The sequence below is a fragment of the Suricata suricatta genome, chromosome 14, assembly GCF_006229205.1.
Source record: "Suricata suricatta isolate VVHF042 chromosome 14, meerkat_22Aug2017_6uvM2_HiC, whole genome shotgun sequence".
Lineage (NCBI taxonomy): Eukaryota > Metazoa > Chordata > Mammalia > Carnivora > Herpestidae > Suricata > Suricata suricatta.
The window spans coordinates 5,317,220-5,333,569 of NC_043713.1; the positions used below are offsets into that span (position 1 = coordinate 5,317,220).

The 16,350-nt window shown below is 39.3% G+C and overlaps 1 protein-coding gene across 3 annotated transcripts in view; it reads left to right on the forward strand.

The window, feature by feature from the left end:
- NETO1 (neuropilin and tolloid like 1) overlaps window positions 1-16,350 on the forward strand; it is a 102,360-nt gene that overhangs the window by 54,760 nt on the left and 31,250 nt on the right. For all 3 annotated transcript variants that reach the window (XR_003902513.1, XM_029922169.1, XM_029922170.1), the window contains exons 2-4: window positions 3,578-3,619; window positions 3,738-3,865; window positions 13,635-13,863. Coding sequence is in view for 2 of the 3 variants with exons in the window: in XM_029922169.1 (XP_029778029.1) it covers window positions 3,578-3,619; window positions 3,738-3,865; window positions 13,635-13,863 (399 nt within the window). In the remaining variant the exon portion in view is untranslated. The remainder of the gene's footprint in view (window positions 1-3,577; window positions 3,620-3,737; window positions 3,866-13,634; window positions 13,864-16,350) is intronic.

Below are 16,350 nucleotides of genomic sequence, written 5' to 3' on the forward strand. Positions count from 1 at the left end.
AAGTTCAGCCATTTTGTCCACATTTCCATGGGCAGAACTTGGTTCTGTGGCTACCCACAACTGCAAGGGAGTTGGGGGAACAGAGTCAGCTGGGCTGCCCCGAAGGGACTTGGATTTGGTTTATTAGAGACTATTCTCTCACATAGTGTCTAATTTGATGATTTACTGTGAGAGCCTCTGAATTGGAAAGGGACAGTTATATGTGTGGCAAATATGTCAGCAGCTTAAGAAAACCCATCTTGTATAAAGTAATTATTTTTTATGTACACAAAAAAATACGTTAGGTTTGATACTCTTTATGGGGCACCCACTGTGTTCAAGCAACGTTGTAGGTCTTGGAGAGAGAGGAACAACAGGCAAAAAGTCCCTCATAGAGGGTGTTTCATTATAGTCTGGTGGGAGTAGATGGCCCATAGGAAAGTAAACAAATAGAGGTGCTTGAGTGGCTCCATCGTTAAGCATCTGACTCTTGATTTAGGCTCAGGTCATGATCTCAAGGTTCCTGAGTTCAAGGCCCACATCGCACTTGATGCCCACAGTGCAGAGCCTGTTTGGGATTTGTCTCCCTTTCTCTCTGCCCCTCCCCTGCTTGCTCTCTTTCTCTCTTTCAAAATAAATTTTTAAAACTTTAAAAATAAGGAAAAGTAAGCAAATAGTAAAACAATATTGGATTTTGATAAAAGAGATCATGAAGGGAGAAAAGAAAGTGAGAGGCAGGGCTACTTTAGAGAGGCTTATCCAGAACACTTTTTGAGAAAACAGTACTCCAGTCATGAAACAGTAAGGAGAAAGATCCCACCCAGCCACCCCCACCCCGGGAGAACAGTACAGGCAGAGAGGAGAGCCAAGTCACGTGCTGCAGGAACAGGAAGTGGTGATGTGTTTTGAGAGGAGACCGCAGAGTCAACAGCAGGTAGTGCATTGGGCCAGGGGGTCAGGTGCAAGAGCACATGGAGAATTACAGTCCTTTAAAAAGAGCCATAGTTTTATTCTACAGGCAATGGCAGGCAGATGACTATCACGACTTGATTTATAGTTTTCTCAGTTTGTTTGGGTGGCTTAGTGGAGAACAGATTTGGGCAGATCCAGGGTAGAAAATGGCTTACCAAATCCAGCTACATTGTGCTTTTGCATGACAATTTCTATCATTGCCCCAAAGGACCTGGGCCCAAAGAATCAATGGAGGTCATGGGGGCCATCTATTATTGTGACTGTGATGTTACTGGTGGCTAACTCAAAAAAAAGTGCAGAAACAATTTTTTCCTCAAGTTTTTTTCTCCCCTCCTACATGTTTTTAACCATCGGTGCTCTCACCATTAATACAAAGACAAAAAATAAACTGTCGACTCCAGAACTGGCATTTCTCTCAATGTTGTCTGGCATGAGTTATAAAAATGACAAGTGTTAGCCTTCAAACTAGAAAATGGAAAACCAGCTGCATTTCCCCAAGAACCCTAAGAACAGCCATGCAAAGCTGAACTACTCTAATCAATGATGATGACTATTAAGCATTATGCAAAATAGCGAAAAGGATATAATGAGTACTGAAGAATCTGGATAACTGAGGTGGGCAAGCTTGGTGTAAAACTGAGGAAAAGCATTTGGTCTCTTTAATACCAAAAATACAGCTTCATTGTGACAACCAATCTGAGTAATTCTTTACAAAACGTAGTTCTTTTATGGTACACAATATATATTTAATAAATATACATTTTAAAAGAATAACCAAGTATCCATTAATTTAGATGAAGGGGAAAATGTACTTGGGGGCATTATGGTGCAAGCTGACTCTACCATCATCATTTCTGTTTCTTTCACGGAGATTGCATATAAATACTTGTTCCTCCCTCTTTCCCTCTCTCGTTTCCTTTTGTTTCTCCCTCCTTCCCTCCCTTCCTGCTTTCCCTTTCTCCTTTTTTCCTTTCTTTCCTCTAAAAGGTAAGAGAACTGTTTTCAAAATAACGATACAAAGGAATTTATAACTTGATTCAAGACGTATTACCACATATAACTGTATTCTACAGTAAAGTGTGTCTAAATAGTTGACCTAACTAAATGGTAGCCCAGGCCTTTTAGTTTTAAGAAATCAGTACACATTACTGTTTAACAAAATTAGAAAGAGGAACTGTAATGAAGGCAAGTGCAGTAATATAGTCAGCCTGAGGCCATGGGCTTAGTGTATCCAAGCACGGAGCCATGCACCGAAGCGCCTGTGGATACACACAGACACCTGTGCTCACACAGTCTTGATATCCAGAAATAATTGACTCTGGAGAGCACTACCCTTCTGTACTTCAGTCCTAGACTGTTGATGAGCAGTGTCTCTCAACAGATTTCTAACTTTATAAGATTTTTAATTTATAGCCAATACCATAGTAGGAAAAAGAAATTAAATGTCAAAGTCACTTTTTAAATTGGATACCGTGTGTCTCCAAGAAAAATCATAGCCATTGGTGCCTTTACCCATATGTTAAGGAAAATCCAATTCAACGTGACTGAGATCATAAGGATGTACATTGTTGGAAACGCAGAAGGCCCAGAGCAGGGTCACTATAGAGGAGTTGAAGAGGGTGTGCCAGTGAGATCCATAAGGACCCTGGGGTATTTCTCCATGCTCCCAGTCTGCTCAGCCTTACAAGCTAGCATTTTCTCACGTCAGCTCCTGTCAACATCATAAGCTGACCACTGTGCATGATCTCAAAGGTCCCCGTACAAACCAGACCGTGATGTGAGCCTGAAAACTGGATACACCCTGTTTCTTCGTATTCTCAAAGAAACCTTTCTCAGAAAGCCCTCCAAGAGGCTCACCATGATATTTCACTGGTTGCATACTGACTTCAAAATCAATTTCAGGCAATGGAATCAAGACCACCATTTTTGGCTTATAACAAGTCAGCCACTTCTGAGGCTCGTGATAAATCAAGCTTCCCCCAAGTACGTGAGCAGACCAGGACACATACCTGGGCCCGGGGACCTGGGTGAGGGGAAAGGTGGGGGAGAGCTGGAGTTGAGGAGGCACAGCAGGATTCTGAGGAATACTTCAGAAGCTGGCATGGAATAACGAGGACGAGGGCTTCTGGAAACAGGATGCTGGCGTTCTGCTGGGTGGGAGAGGCCCTGGGTTTCACAGCCTAACTCTGTGCATCCGGTATTTCAATGGCAACAAGCTTTGTGTCTCAGCAATTTAAAGAATCTGTTAAATCAGGCAAAATGATTGTATGTGTCCTCGATGGAAGTTTACTCAAAGCTTGTCTTAGCTAAGGATCCAGTTTACAAACACAACCAGTGTCCCATTATGGAGTCAGAACAATGATATTTTCATTTGCTGATTGCGTGGAGAGTGGCACGGAGAGTTTGTGCAAATGGCTTCCTGTGTGTTGATGGAAACCCTGTGGTCACAGTTCTGTGTAATAGACAGTCCAGTCTTACCCGCATCACGCAGGTGTTTATTCAGCCACTTTATTTCTCTTAATGTATTTTTTGGCAGATTCTGGAATAACTTAATGTTATATTACTCAACATCATTTTAAGTAATAAATGCAGAATAAAACTAATTCTCTTTTTCTCGATTTTTAAGATCCTGACTTTAAGGACCTTGGAGTTTTGAAACCATTACCAGGTTGGTAAAATAGATCTTCAATAACGTTCGGAGCTCTCTGTTTTCTGCTCTGAAATGTATTTTTGGTTTATTATTCAAGCTCCATTTCTCTATGTTTGTTTGGCATTTTGTTATTTAGTGTGTGAGTTTGAGATGGGCGGTCCTGAAGGAATTGTGGAGTCCGTACAGATAATGAAGGAAGGCAAAGCTTCTGCTAGCGAGGCCGTGGATTGCAAGTGGTACATCCGGGCACCTCCACGATCCAAGGTCAGTGTTAAGGTGAAAACAGACTCGACAGTCAACTTGGGAAGTGTCTGGAGCTCACATTGCTTTGAACCCACCGGACGTGCTTAGTAGGTTTCGGACTGCAGTCATAAGCTGTTAGTTTATTTTGGTTTTGAAATGCAACTTGTCTTTCCCCATTCAAGGAAACTTTTGATGTCATAAGTAATATAGAGAGGGTGCTGACAAGGTCATTTGATCACCTGGACAAGGAACCATAATGTAACTCCCTCTCTGCTGATGAATGGATTGAAGTGCTATCTTTAAGCTAAGATTCTAAGTATAATTACCCGTATGCTCTTACTGTCCATATCTGCACTCTGTTCTTGTTTTAGCTTAAAATCATATCTTCGGAAGAAATTCTCCAGGGCTTGTAAAATTACGTATCTCTGGCATATAAAATATCATATGGCATATAAAATATGAGAAGGCTGGGGGGCTGTGCTCATGCAAAGAGACCGGCCAGGACTTCCCTGCCTATTACGCTCCTTTCGACTGTCATTATGGAAAAGTATTGGTCAAGCATTACCAAGTCCTCCATTTTTTTGAAATATGGCAGGAGTCGGGATTTTATGTAGATTACCTTGAGTTTTAAATGCTGGCAATATATTTTTTTAATTGTTAATGTATTTGTTATGAAATAAGTATATTAGGGGTCAGATTCAAACCCAGGCCACTGTTTTGGAAACACTTCTTTAGAACAACCATATTTATCCTACTATTAAGATATGAAGAAATCCGGGGAATAATTGTGTGTGTCACTATCCTAGGTGGAGAATGTCAATCATTTGCTTATTCCCCTCTCTTTATTGTTATTCCTCGGTTACATAGTTTCAACCCAGCATTATAAAGTTATTAGGTTTGTAGTTGACTGTTTATTGAGCTTGAAACAGTTTGTTGTTTAATTAATGGATTTAGCGGCTCTGTAAAGTGCTTGCATCATGCTGGAGAAATAAAGCATGTCGGCCGCTGTCCTCATGCTTTCAGTTTAATTCTTAGATAAATATGAAAGCGAATAATCAGGGAATAAGACAGGTGTGTTGAGGTGTTTATAAGGTGAAGTGGAGAGAGGAAGTGGTGCGTGTACACCTGGGCAGGTAAGTCAAATGTGGCACCAAATTCAGCCAGGGTGTCCCCTGAATCGTAATGAAAAACAATGTTCTATCAGGTAGGCAAGTGGGAGGGCTCTCTAGGGAGAGAGAAGAGCCATCGGGTCATAGAATCATAGGACAGTAGGCTTTTTTAGGAATTGAGTCATTGCATACGACCCAATCAAACATGAGCATGGAGGCAGAGGGTGAGTCTTTAAGTCAAAGGCCTCTGCGGTGCCCGAAAGTATCCGGATTCACCCCGAGAGCATTAGTGACACATGGAAGAGTGTGAAGCAGGGAAATGACGTGATCACATTTGCATTCTGGAAAAGTCTTTTTTCCGTGTGAAGTAGCGACAGAAGAGGGAACACTGCAGGCAGAAGACTCAGCAGGAGGATGTGGAGGTGATCCTACAGTGGAGGCTGACTGTGACAGTGGTCAGGTGAAGGAAGCAGTCAGGTCAGAGGGAGGAGAACTTGGTGACAGGGTAGTCAGGAGGAGGGAAATGGAGTGATCTTTGGGGAGGTTGGTGTCTCAAGAAGCATGGTGGCCTCTGTCACTTGACTTTCCCGTGAATGTGTCTCTGTCTTTCGTGTACAATGTGGAAGGGAGTGCCCTCTCCCCAGACTTCCAGTTATAGAGATTCAGAGCCATGCTCCCTTTCCAGTCTTTCCACTAGGAAGTTCTCTTTGCATTTGTACAAATCTTTGAAAACTTTTATTGTATTATGAAGACAGACACAGTGATTCCTCCTTTAATAATAAAAAAAAAATCAAAGGCTGTTCGTGACATAAAAGCCAACCCACTCCCTGGATTATAAGGGAGCCAGATTGCTGTCTTACATCATCTGCGGGTCTGCCTGCAAGTGCTGTTCAGTTTTCTTAAACTCTATGAATGAAAGATTAAAAAAAATTCCAGCTGGAAACATTCGAGCCCTACCTCATTGTTGTCCCTCGAGTGCTAAAGACAGGGTTTTTATGAGAGTGTAAACACACATCTTTTTTCCCCCAGCTGATAAATAGGCTGTCTTTTGTACAATTCCAAAGCAACAATACCGGTGTACCTGTCTGTTACAGAATCTGACATTCTGTGACCCAAAGGGGAAGCCGCCTGCAGAGCTAGACAAAGATGACTCTATTGTGACAGGCTTTCTCTGTGAAATTAAAGGTTATAGGATAGGAAATGGCTTTGGATAACTGTGGAGAAAAGCAAGAACTGGATATGACTACCTATGTGGGCTTTCTATTTTGGTGGAGTTCCTGGCAGCTTATGAGACTAGACTATCAAAGCTCAAGTTAAACTTGAAGTGGCTCGTGGTGAATTTTTCAATGGCAACTGGGGATTGAAACATATTTGCACGATGCAGGTGCTAAATAGCTCACTGGGGTTCTATTAAAATTTATATCAAGTATTTATATTGCTTCTCAGACTTTCTGACAAATAGAAAATAGTAATACAGATGATCACCTCTAATTAGAAGGTGATTAGTCCAGATTTCTTAGAGTTTGGCATGCTAGAACCAGAAAGAATATTGTAAATCTGCTATTGATTAGCTCACTTAAAGATGAATAAGCTGAGACAGGATAATGGAGTCTTAGTCTTATTGGGGTTAATAGTGGATTCCAGAGGGGTCTCTCTGTAGGTGCTAGAGCAAGATGGGGGAGGGGTGTTATGGCTATATGTTCTGGATCTGGCACAGAAAAGAACCAACAGGAAATAATGTTGGGTGATCACATCCTGGTAACTATTTGAATGTTAATTCCATGAAGACTGGGGCTTATTTATCTCTAGATACTTAGTACCAAGCAAAATGACTGTCATTAGTTAAAACTCAGAATAAAACAACAAACGGAGGTCTATCTAGAAAACTGGATGTGGCAGCCATCTTCAAATATGTAGGGGACTGTCACAGGACAGATGAATAGGATACGGGTCTAATCTGTAGTGTTCAAGGACTATAATTTATTTGAATGCTCAAAACTGGAAAAAAATAATAGCTTTTGATTCAATATAAAGAGAGTGGCTGTTTTTTGTTTTAATAATGGAGCTGCTTCCAAATCAAATCAATAAGAAGAATCCAAATAAAATTTAGCAGAGATTCCATACAATAATTTTAAAGTCAAGTAATTTTTTGGCATAGATAATAGTAAACTCCTTTCAAGGCCAAAACTTGATGAGTCTCTGGTAAGTGCCCAAATATTTGGTTTGTTAGTACAGAGCTAAGGCGATATTTCCATATCTTGACTACCAGCCTGGTGTGATGTCACAGAACCACACTTTTTGGGGGAAAATTATCAGATTTGTCAAGATAGGAACAGATAAGTTGAACACTTATAAAAATACACAAGTGAAGATAATTAACTTAATGATTAAGGTGTTGGGACAATAAAACTCTAGTTTTTAGTAATTACTCATCATTTAAAACTTCACATTAATTTTTAGTGTGTTGTCACTTGATTCAAAAATGTTTTGAATAAAATTAGCATTAAATAAGCAGGAAAACTTGACAAACACAGTAAGTCAATGTTTTATAGTGAGGTTGTTTTAATTATATGATGAACTTAATTGTAGGCAGAATCTTAGAGATGACACCGAGGAGTTCCAGCCCAATCAGGGGAACCATGAATATAAAATACCACATACCTGATTACGTTAAACTACCTGGCAAAAGCGATTGTGCTGGAGCAATTAAGGTTACCAATCAGTTGTCTCTGGGCTAATTAAAAGAGACTTTATTCAAGTGAGCCTAATCTAATCACATGAGCCCTTTAAAAGCTGGATTTTCTATGTCTATCAACAAAAGGGGAAATCAGAGGAACTAACAACTAAGAACGTTTTCTAAGAACATAAAGTGATCCCTGGTAAATGGTCTTTGGTCCTAGAACAGCAAGTGGGCAGGTCTTCTGCCTCATATGCTCTTAGCAAAGAACACAGTCCAGCCCACAATTACCTCTACCCTTCAGACTGAGAGAGAGACACGGGTAAAGCTACTCTGTTTCGGTAGCTCATTATGGGGCAAGGAGAAAACAAACTCAATAGGTGAAGGGTAGTAACTATACTCGATTACAATGAAAAGTAAGATTTAGTGTTCTGAAGATTGAGTCTGAGTCGATTATCTCCAAAAATGGAAATACAATTGGGTAAACAAAATTAAACCCACCCATGAACATGTTAGGGCTCAGCTTTGTTTTTAAGTGAAATCTCGGTGGTTTTTTTTAATGTTTATTATTTATTTTTGAGAGAGAGAGAGAGATAGAATACAAGCAGAGGAGGGACAGAGAGAGGGAAACACAGAATCTGAGACACGCTCTAGGTTCTGAGCTGTCAACCCACAGCCCAAAGTGGGGCTCAAACTCACGAACCCCGAGATCATGAGTGGAAGTTGGACACTTAACCCACTGAGCCACCCAGGCGCCCCTGAAATCTGTTTTGTGCTGTTGGATTTGGGGGATGGACTTTAAAGCCATTGGTGCTTCCTCATACATGCCAGAAAAACCACCTGGTATGCTTACCTGGATTTGCTGTAGGGAATGTTATTTCAACAATTCAGAAAAGAGTATGATGATCTAATGTTCTCCTTTCAATAAAGGTGATGCTGCTACATTTGGAATTCATGGGATATCATATCTAAAATGATAAAGTCTGGTATGTCCAGCTACAACTAAAACAACAAGCTCAGAAATCCTAGGCTACACGCTTTTTTTTTTTTTTTTTTAGACTCTAGCTTATTTTTCAAAGTGGAAACCATGGACAGCGTTTTTCAGACCATAGTGTATTTAGTGTGTATTTTCATGGAGAAATCTGTTCTGGCCAGTTTTATATAATTGCCCCAAACAATGCCTGTGTTCTGCATATCATTGTTTCATTAGGGGAGGGACCAGGTTGGAAGGCTGGTATTAAATGTTTGTTTGTAAATATATGACTTTGTAAATCGTTAGCTAGAGTTACTTGCTTTAAGTGCACAGAAGGGATTCTGCTTTCCATATTAGTGTGATTTGGAAGACAGATATTACTAGAAATTGCTTATGTGTTCTGAATCTCCTCTGGTCCTGGTCAGTAAATCACTTTGTCAGCTCAAACTCTTTGTGATTGATTAGAAACACGAGTGCATCAAAATGATTCACTGAGGGGAGATTTTAATCCGACTATTTTGCTGGAGTTATATATGATTCTGTTTATCATTTCCCCTTTTTCTCGGCAGAGAGACTAAAGAACTTTCTGCAGTTTTCTACCTTAAATGAAAACCCTGTCATGTGACATTCTTTCCCTTGGTGATCTTATGACACAAACCTGAGGCTGACAAGACATCATTTAAGTGATAATATAAGGAAGGCTTTGATATGATGTATCCTGGAGCTGGCGTGGGGAAGCTTGGTCACTTTTCTGGCTAATGATATTGACTTTTGCCCCAATTCTCTGCACCCAGTACAGGCAATATCCACTGACATATTTTCTTTCTTTTCTTAAATTATTAAGAAAAATGAAGTTAAAAAATAATTGAATGCTCCAGAAGGGAATATATAAAATCCAGTGACTAATTGTTCACCTCCTCTCTAAATAGTATTCTGTCTACTAAGAATGGCCTTTAAACATAAAAAGGAACTTAGGTTTCTGTCATTCTGCTTCATGTAAGAATACAAATCAGTCACCTCGTATGGAAGACGTGGACACTTTCTAGAACTGTCAGATGAGAAACTATGGGCGGAAAATGCAAATTGCTTTTCTAACCAGAACAGTGCCTTTCTATATAATAATATTTTTCAGGAAATTTAAGACAGTCATTTATTTCAGAGGGACCCATTTATTTTCTGTGAATCTCATTTTTATCTGGATCTGCCAACATATCTCCCAGCCCCTGTAGGAGAATGGACATGCTTTGGCTTCGCCTGCTCGTTTATTTATTTGATTGCAGTTTGCTTTAACATTATAAGTTTCTTTCTGGAATATAAATCTGTGATAATTTAAAAAATATATAGGAGTCTGTGCAATGCAGTGGGAAGTAGCAAATGTGAGGTGGGTCTGAGTTCAACACCGATGTGTTACCTAAGGGCCTGGGGTCACTTTGAGAAAGTTACTTAGCTCTCCCCTCCTCTCCCCCAGTCTCAGCTTTTTCATCTGAAAATGACTGTAACAAGTGTATATTGTTACTGGGAGATTCGAGTGAAATCAGGCATTAGCACATGTCTCAGATTATTGCCAGTACAGGATGCAAATAATAAATTAGCATTTTGAGCTGGACTTCTGCATTCAGTGTAAGAAAGATACTTGAAGCAATTGTTCAGGCATGTTAGGCCATTGACTCAGCCTGGAAACATCAGGCTCTCAAATATCCTTCTTTCTTAAATTAGTCAAATGATTAATTCTTTCCCTGTCTGTGGGCTTAGCGTTTGGTTTTTGTAGCTTTGGAAGGACATGGGAGGGACGGTTACTTTACATTACGGTCCAACAGATCTTTTCAGTTACCCCACTCAGTATTTTCTCCTATCGGTAATTGTATTTTTACGATTCTAACTGCATATTCTTCTGAGGGCTGATAAACTATGTTGGTTTGATTGTATTATATTTGAGAATATAAATTCAGATTTGATTTTTTATCGCATTTCGCAAGTTTATTACCTTACAGGAAAAAAATTTCTAGATTTTATAGGTATTTATATTTTTATAGTGCTTTCCATTTATTTTCTTTTAGTCAGGATGGGGTGATGAAGGGTAGTGAAAAGAGCTATAAAACAAGAGGTAGGTATTTTATTCCTATTTAAGGTTCCCACATTGATTTGTTTATATCCTGTAAGCAACCTTTTTGTCTCCTTTGCTCCAGCTTCGTGGTAAAGGTCACCTGAAAGACCCAATACCTCTTTATAAATCCATGTGAAACGCAAAAAACAAAGCAGTTAGTAAAGCCTTGGAAGGTTTAACATTTTCACAGATGCCTTTTTCAAGGAGACATTTTGGAATTTCCTGGATAGTTTTCAGGAATGTGATATTTGGTTGGGAAAAGTGAATCCCAGATGGGTTATGTGAGTAATAGTTGGGCTTCTGATAAAATAAAATACAACATAACCTGGGAATGAGGAATATGCAGGCTTTTTTAGGGCACATATATTATGTTTGTAGTAATGGAAGTTAACATCAAAGTGTCTGGAAATTTTAGACTAGCTCCAACTGAAATGTTACAGACGACCTACGTATGAAACCTCACCTAGCAAAGCATCATAAAACTCTAGTGCTTTCCACTGTTTCTCAATTTTTGTCCATTTCTCCCTATTTCTCTGTTATTCTTCCTCAAATTTATAGGAGTATTTCTGGACTTGGGACTCACCTTTTGTTTCCAGTTAGCTCTCTCTTATGATTCTGTAACAACTGTCTTGTGGTTTTCTGACAGTTCAGAGTGACATTGGAAATACCTTGTTTGGGGAATTTTTGCATGTGATTTCCTACTGCAAATAATAAAAAGCCAATTAGTCTGTATATTTATTACTTACAGCACTTAAAACAGTCTGGCATATAGGGGCCTAGTCAGTAGTTGCCAGGGACTGAGCAAATGGAGTCAACAACACACTAGAACTCTCCAGTCAGCCGGCCACTCACAGGTACCTCCCAATACAGACTGATGCAGTGACCTGTCTACACAACACGTGGTTCAACACTTCGAATATGAAAATGTCCGCCACTGCCCCAGCTTCTCAGGAGCATGTGGTTTAGTAGAAGCTTCATGAAGCCAGTAACTAAGGCTTAAATTACATTCAAAATACGTTCAAAATCATTCTGTTGTGGTTGGAGAGTGGGGGTAGTGAATATTCGGCACCGGTGGATTAACAAAAAAATCAGGAAGAGGTTGGTAGGCAGAAAATAGGGAAGGGTTAATTTGTGTGACTAATGTGCATCATGCACGGCATTTTGTAAAATAAGTGTGAAATGTTCAGACATAAGAAGAATTTGCCAGTTCTTGCTTTATAAGCTTTAAAAAAAATTATAATCATTTGGAAATCAGTTAAAGATTGTAGTATGATTATTGAATTTGTTTCTTAGAAATATAACTTTGACTGGGCGGGGCTTTGGGAGTGGACTGGAACGTGAGAACCTGGGACATATCCACGACTGTTGCAATATTATAGTCATGTCAGCAGAGATGGAAAACCACCATTCTGAAGGCGAAATTAATGAAGATCTGTGCCCGATGTAGTAAGAACACTAAGGACAAAAGAGAAATTTCTTTTAATTTGAAATATTGAAACTTTAAAATTCAGGGCAGACATACTGAATCTGAGAAATTTTTGTTTTATGGAACTCAGAGTTTATGAATAAATAAGCAGAAATGAATATAGAAATGGAAGGAGAAGTGGATTTTTAGGTGAACATGAGTCTTTAGTTTACGTCCACATCACGTTAGTAATAGAAGTGTGTGTAAGAGGAAATATCCCAGAGCCTTTCATGTTAGAAAACACAAACAGGGGCACCTGGGGGGCTCCGTCGGCTAAGCGTCCGGCTTCGGCTCAGGTCATGATCTCACGGTTCGTGGGTTCGAGCCCCATGTCAGGCTCTGTGCTGACAGCTCAGAGCCTGGGGCTGCTTCAGATTCTGTGTCTCCCTCTCTCTATGACCTTTCCCTGCTCATGCTGTCTCTCTGTCTCTCAAAAATAAATAAAAAAAGAAATCAGAAACATAAAATACTTGTAGATAATTGTGAAGGACGCCTTCTGGATTTCAGGACTATTCCATAGTGCACAGATTTATTTTCTTTATATCACTTCTTTGCTGTGACATTGCGTCCATGAGGCATGGTTTAATGGACATGTGTTTTCAACCTGGGCCTCATTCTTTTGTTTACTGTTGTGCCCCAGTGCCTTGAACAGTGTCTCGGACCAAGTCAAAGGCCAGGGTATAGATAATGCTGAGCTGATGCTTGAATGGACGGATGACTTTTTTTCAAACTTATCTTTGGCTAAATTAATTGCTTGTGATTTTTTTAATGTACACTGGAACAGAGTCAAATAATATCTATTGGTCATAAAACAGCATAATCGGAAGCGGTGTTACATTTGGAAGGGTCATAGCTTGGGGAGTTAGAGAGACCCCGTCTGTTTTCCAGTTTATACCAGCTGAGTCTTCGTTACATCATCTGAATAGGACAATAAAACTTTATAGAGTACTTGGGAGGATTTAAAAATAATCTATAGTGTAGGTTGCATGGGCCATTTTTGCTTATTAAATGTTAATTTAATTTTTATCTATGTAGACTTAACTAAGTGGCTTGACTCTATGTTGTGGTGAGAATAATCATAGATTAGCTTTCTCCCTTTTTTTATTTTATTTTTTTTATATACTCTACATCAAAAATGAAGCAGTGTGGTTATGTGAAATGATTTAAATAAAGTGAAATCATTGACTGTCTTTTGATATCATTTGTTTTCTTTTAATATTAATTCAAATTATTATCCTACATTTACATCCATAAAGAAAGGAAAATAACATTTGAAAAAATTATGAAACACAGTTTGATCCCAGTTGTACGTCTTCATTTCCTACTATCCCCAGGAGAAAAATCTTAAGATTGACTGTCATCGAGACTCTCTTGTGAGACTAAATAGAGAGGTTGGTACCCACTGAGCTGCTTTCATGTTTTGAGCTGAGGAAATTACTGCATCTTTGTTGTTATTTTACAGATCTACCTTCGCTTCTTGGACTATGAGATGCAGAATTCAAATGAATGCAAAAGGAACTTTGTGGCGGTGTATGACGGCAGCAGTTCCGTGGGGGACCTAAAGGCGAAGTTCTGCAGCACCGTGGCCAATGACGTCATGCTCCGCACAGGTCTCGGGGTGATCCGCATGTGGGCCGATGAGGGCAGTCGAAACAGCAGATTTCAGATGCTCTTCACATCCTTCCAAGAACGTAAGATTCTCTGCACTTGGCTCTCTGTCCTTCACACATGTCCTCTGATGCAAGGCTCTTAAGGTGCTAATGGCGTTTTGTCCATGCAGTGTGAGCACAGTGGGGTGTGTTCTAACACGTCGTTAAAACCATGACATTCCCTCTCCTTCATTTTGATCCAGCGACGGGAGAGAGTTACATATTACATTCGGATTACTTATTTCAGCATATGCATCATAGCCTCAGTTAAGACAGTTCACGGTTCAACTGGGAAATGGTGATTTTGTTTGTCTTTGGTTTAGCTCTTACATTAGCAGCTTCTGATGAAGTTTGAGTTTAAATCTTAAAACCCTGCATAAAACTATTTGGTAGGTTCTCTTTAGTAAGCTGCTCTTGCAGTTCCACTTATTGCAAATAGGTCTGAGATGACCGAGTTCCAATTAAAATAGGCAAAGAGAGAGAATTGCCTGGGAGGAGAGTAAATAGAAAAAGTTTCAGAAAATATTTAAAATGCCACAATGGGTGATATCCAGAGTTATGTGAAAAGCATGGTGATTTTAGGAAATTATGTTCTAACAAATAATGAGTCATATTAATAGATATATTTGGAATGTTCTTCAGAAACCCTGAATAATTCATGTTTAATAAATTTATACAAATGAAAAAAATATAATCCTGAAATCCTCAGCTCCAAGAAATCAACACCCTGTATTTTGAAACTATGCATTTTTTAAATAGAAAAAAGTATTTTTGAAATTGCCAGAATTTCTCAGTGATAGGCACAGGATCCAATATTTTTCAGTTCATAAATATGAAATATATTAGATGATTTTTTCATAGAGTGAGTAGGTTTGGCTTGAAATTCCTGTCTAATTACCCAGTTGAAGAATTCCAGGACCCCAGAAGTACCAAACGTCTCTTAGTCTTTGTCACTCTTGGTTCCATCATGGGACACATTCTCTCTCCTGGGATTATTGCAGATGTAAACAATGTGTCGCTATCATGTCCTCATTTCAATAGTTGATCAGAATGTTAGAGGCAGTGCATCTTTATTTCAGCAGGATATTGAGCCACAGAAGAAAAAGATCTGGTCGTTTTCTTGGTTAGAAGGGGAAGAAATTCAGACTACGAGATAGCACATTGGGTGTCCCTGATGACTGCTCCACTGTGTCACTGTCACAGCTTTGGAGTGGGGTTAAGGGTATTGATTCCGTGTTCTTGTCAATCCTGGGTGGTGATGTGTTGAGAACTCATATTTAATTTAAATGATACTCATAAGTAGCTAATATGTTACATAATATAATCATTTTTTAAAAACATCACAAAAATCTTCTATTTTTACCAAAACTGTACTATAAAATGCAATGGGAATAAAAATGAAAAAAATATCCTTAGATTTCAAATACCAACTAAAACAACAAGAGCTGAGAAGGACTCTGGGACTCCCTAAAGTTTTATTTCATTCAAACTCAGTATGAAGCAATGCTTTTTTTTTTTTTAATAATTGACAAAAACTATCTTCTGCCGTATGAGCTTCCATGAAGGAAAGATAGGTAAAGAACTCAGAGAAGGTGGGCTTATGGGGAGCCCCGCTGGACCCACTGTGGACGGCAGCGTCTGTTCTGTTCCGTGCTGGGTGTTGTTAACAAGGAGAGTCATCCAAGGGAAGTGACAAGCTAGAATGCAAGGGCAGCGAGAATCATGAGACAAAGTCAAAGGAGGCCAGACATCGTTTATCTTAGAGATTTTTCTTGTTGTTTTGTTAAAATGTGCTAACTACCTTAGACTTACATTGGTGACTTGGATGGATGTCTGAAAGATGAGATTTATTTGTTAAACGCTAGGGAAATGTTTGATTGAAATTTATGAAAAATGTGTGGCTTATAGGACATGTGAGATTTCCAAACTGAATGGATTCCTATAGAGGATACAGGCTCTGGCTAGATGGTGCTCAGTCTGAAAAATGGATCACCGTGTGGCGTGAATGGTGTACAGGAATGTCTGTGTTTTGTGAGGAATGTTCTGGTAAACTTTGAAGGTCCCATTTAACTCTAACTTTGATTGAGTTCTGTGAGTCTTTAAGATTCTGCTTGTACAAGAACTGGTGAATTATATCATACTGTGCATATGCCACTAGAGGCATTTCTATTTGAGCTGAAAGAAAGAGTTTTCATGCATGTACATAAATGAGCTCCAGAAATCCTTCAAGTTGGTGGACTTTTCAATGTTGAATCCAGAAACACGTGGAATTCTTCCTCCGTAGGAGGGAGGCTCCCGTTCTTTCTGATCCTGCACAGTGGATGGCCCAGTGCTCTCAGGTGTTCTAGAGTGTTCTGGCATTCTCTGTGATGGCCTCATAAATTCTACAATAATCTTGAGTAGAACAAATGTATCCTCTATGCCACATTACCTATGTAGCTTTTTGATATTCTGCTTTTTCTTGCTTTATTTTGGGTGAAAAGTGGTTGGAATTTTACCATTATATGCCAAAGATCAAAGTCATCATGT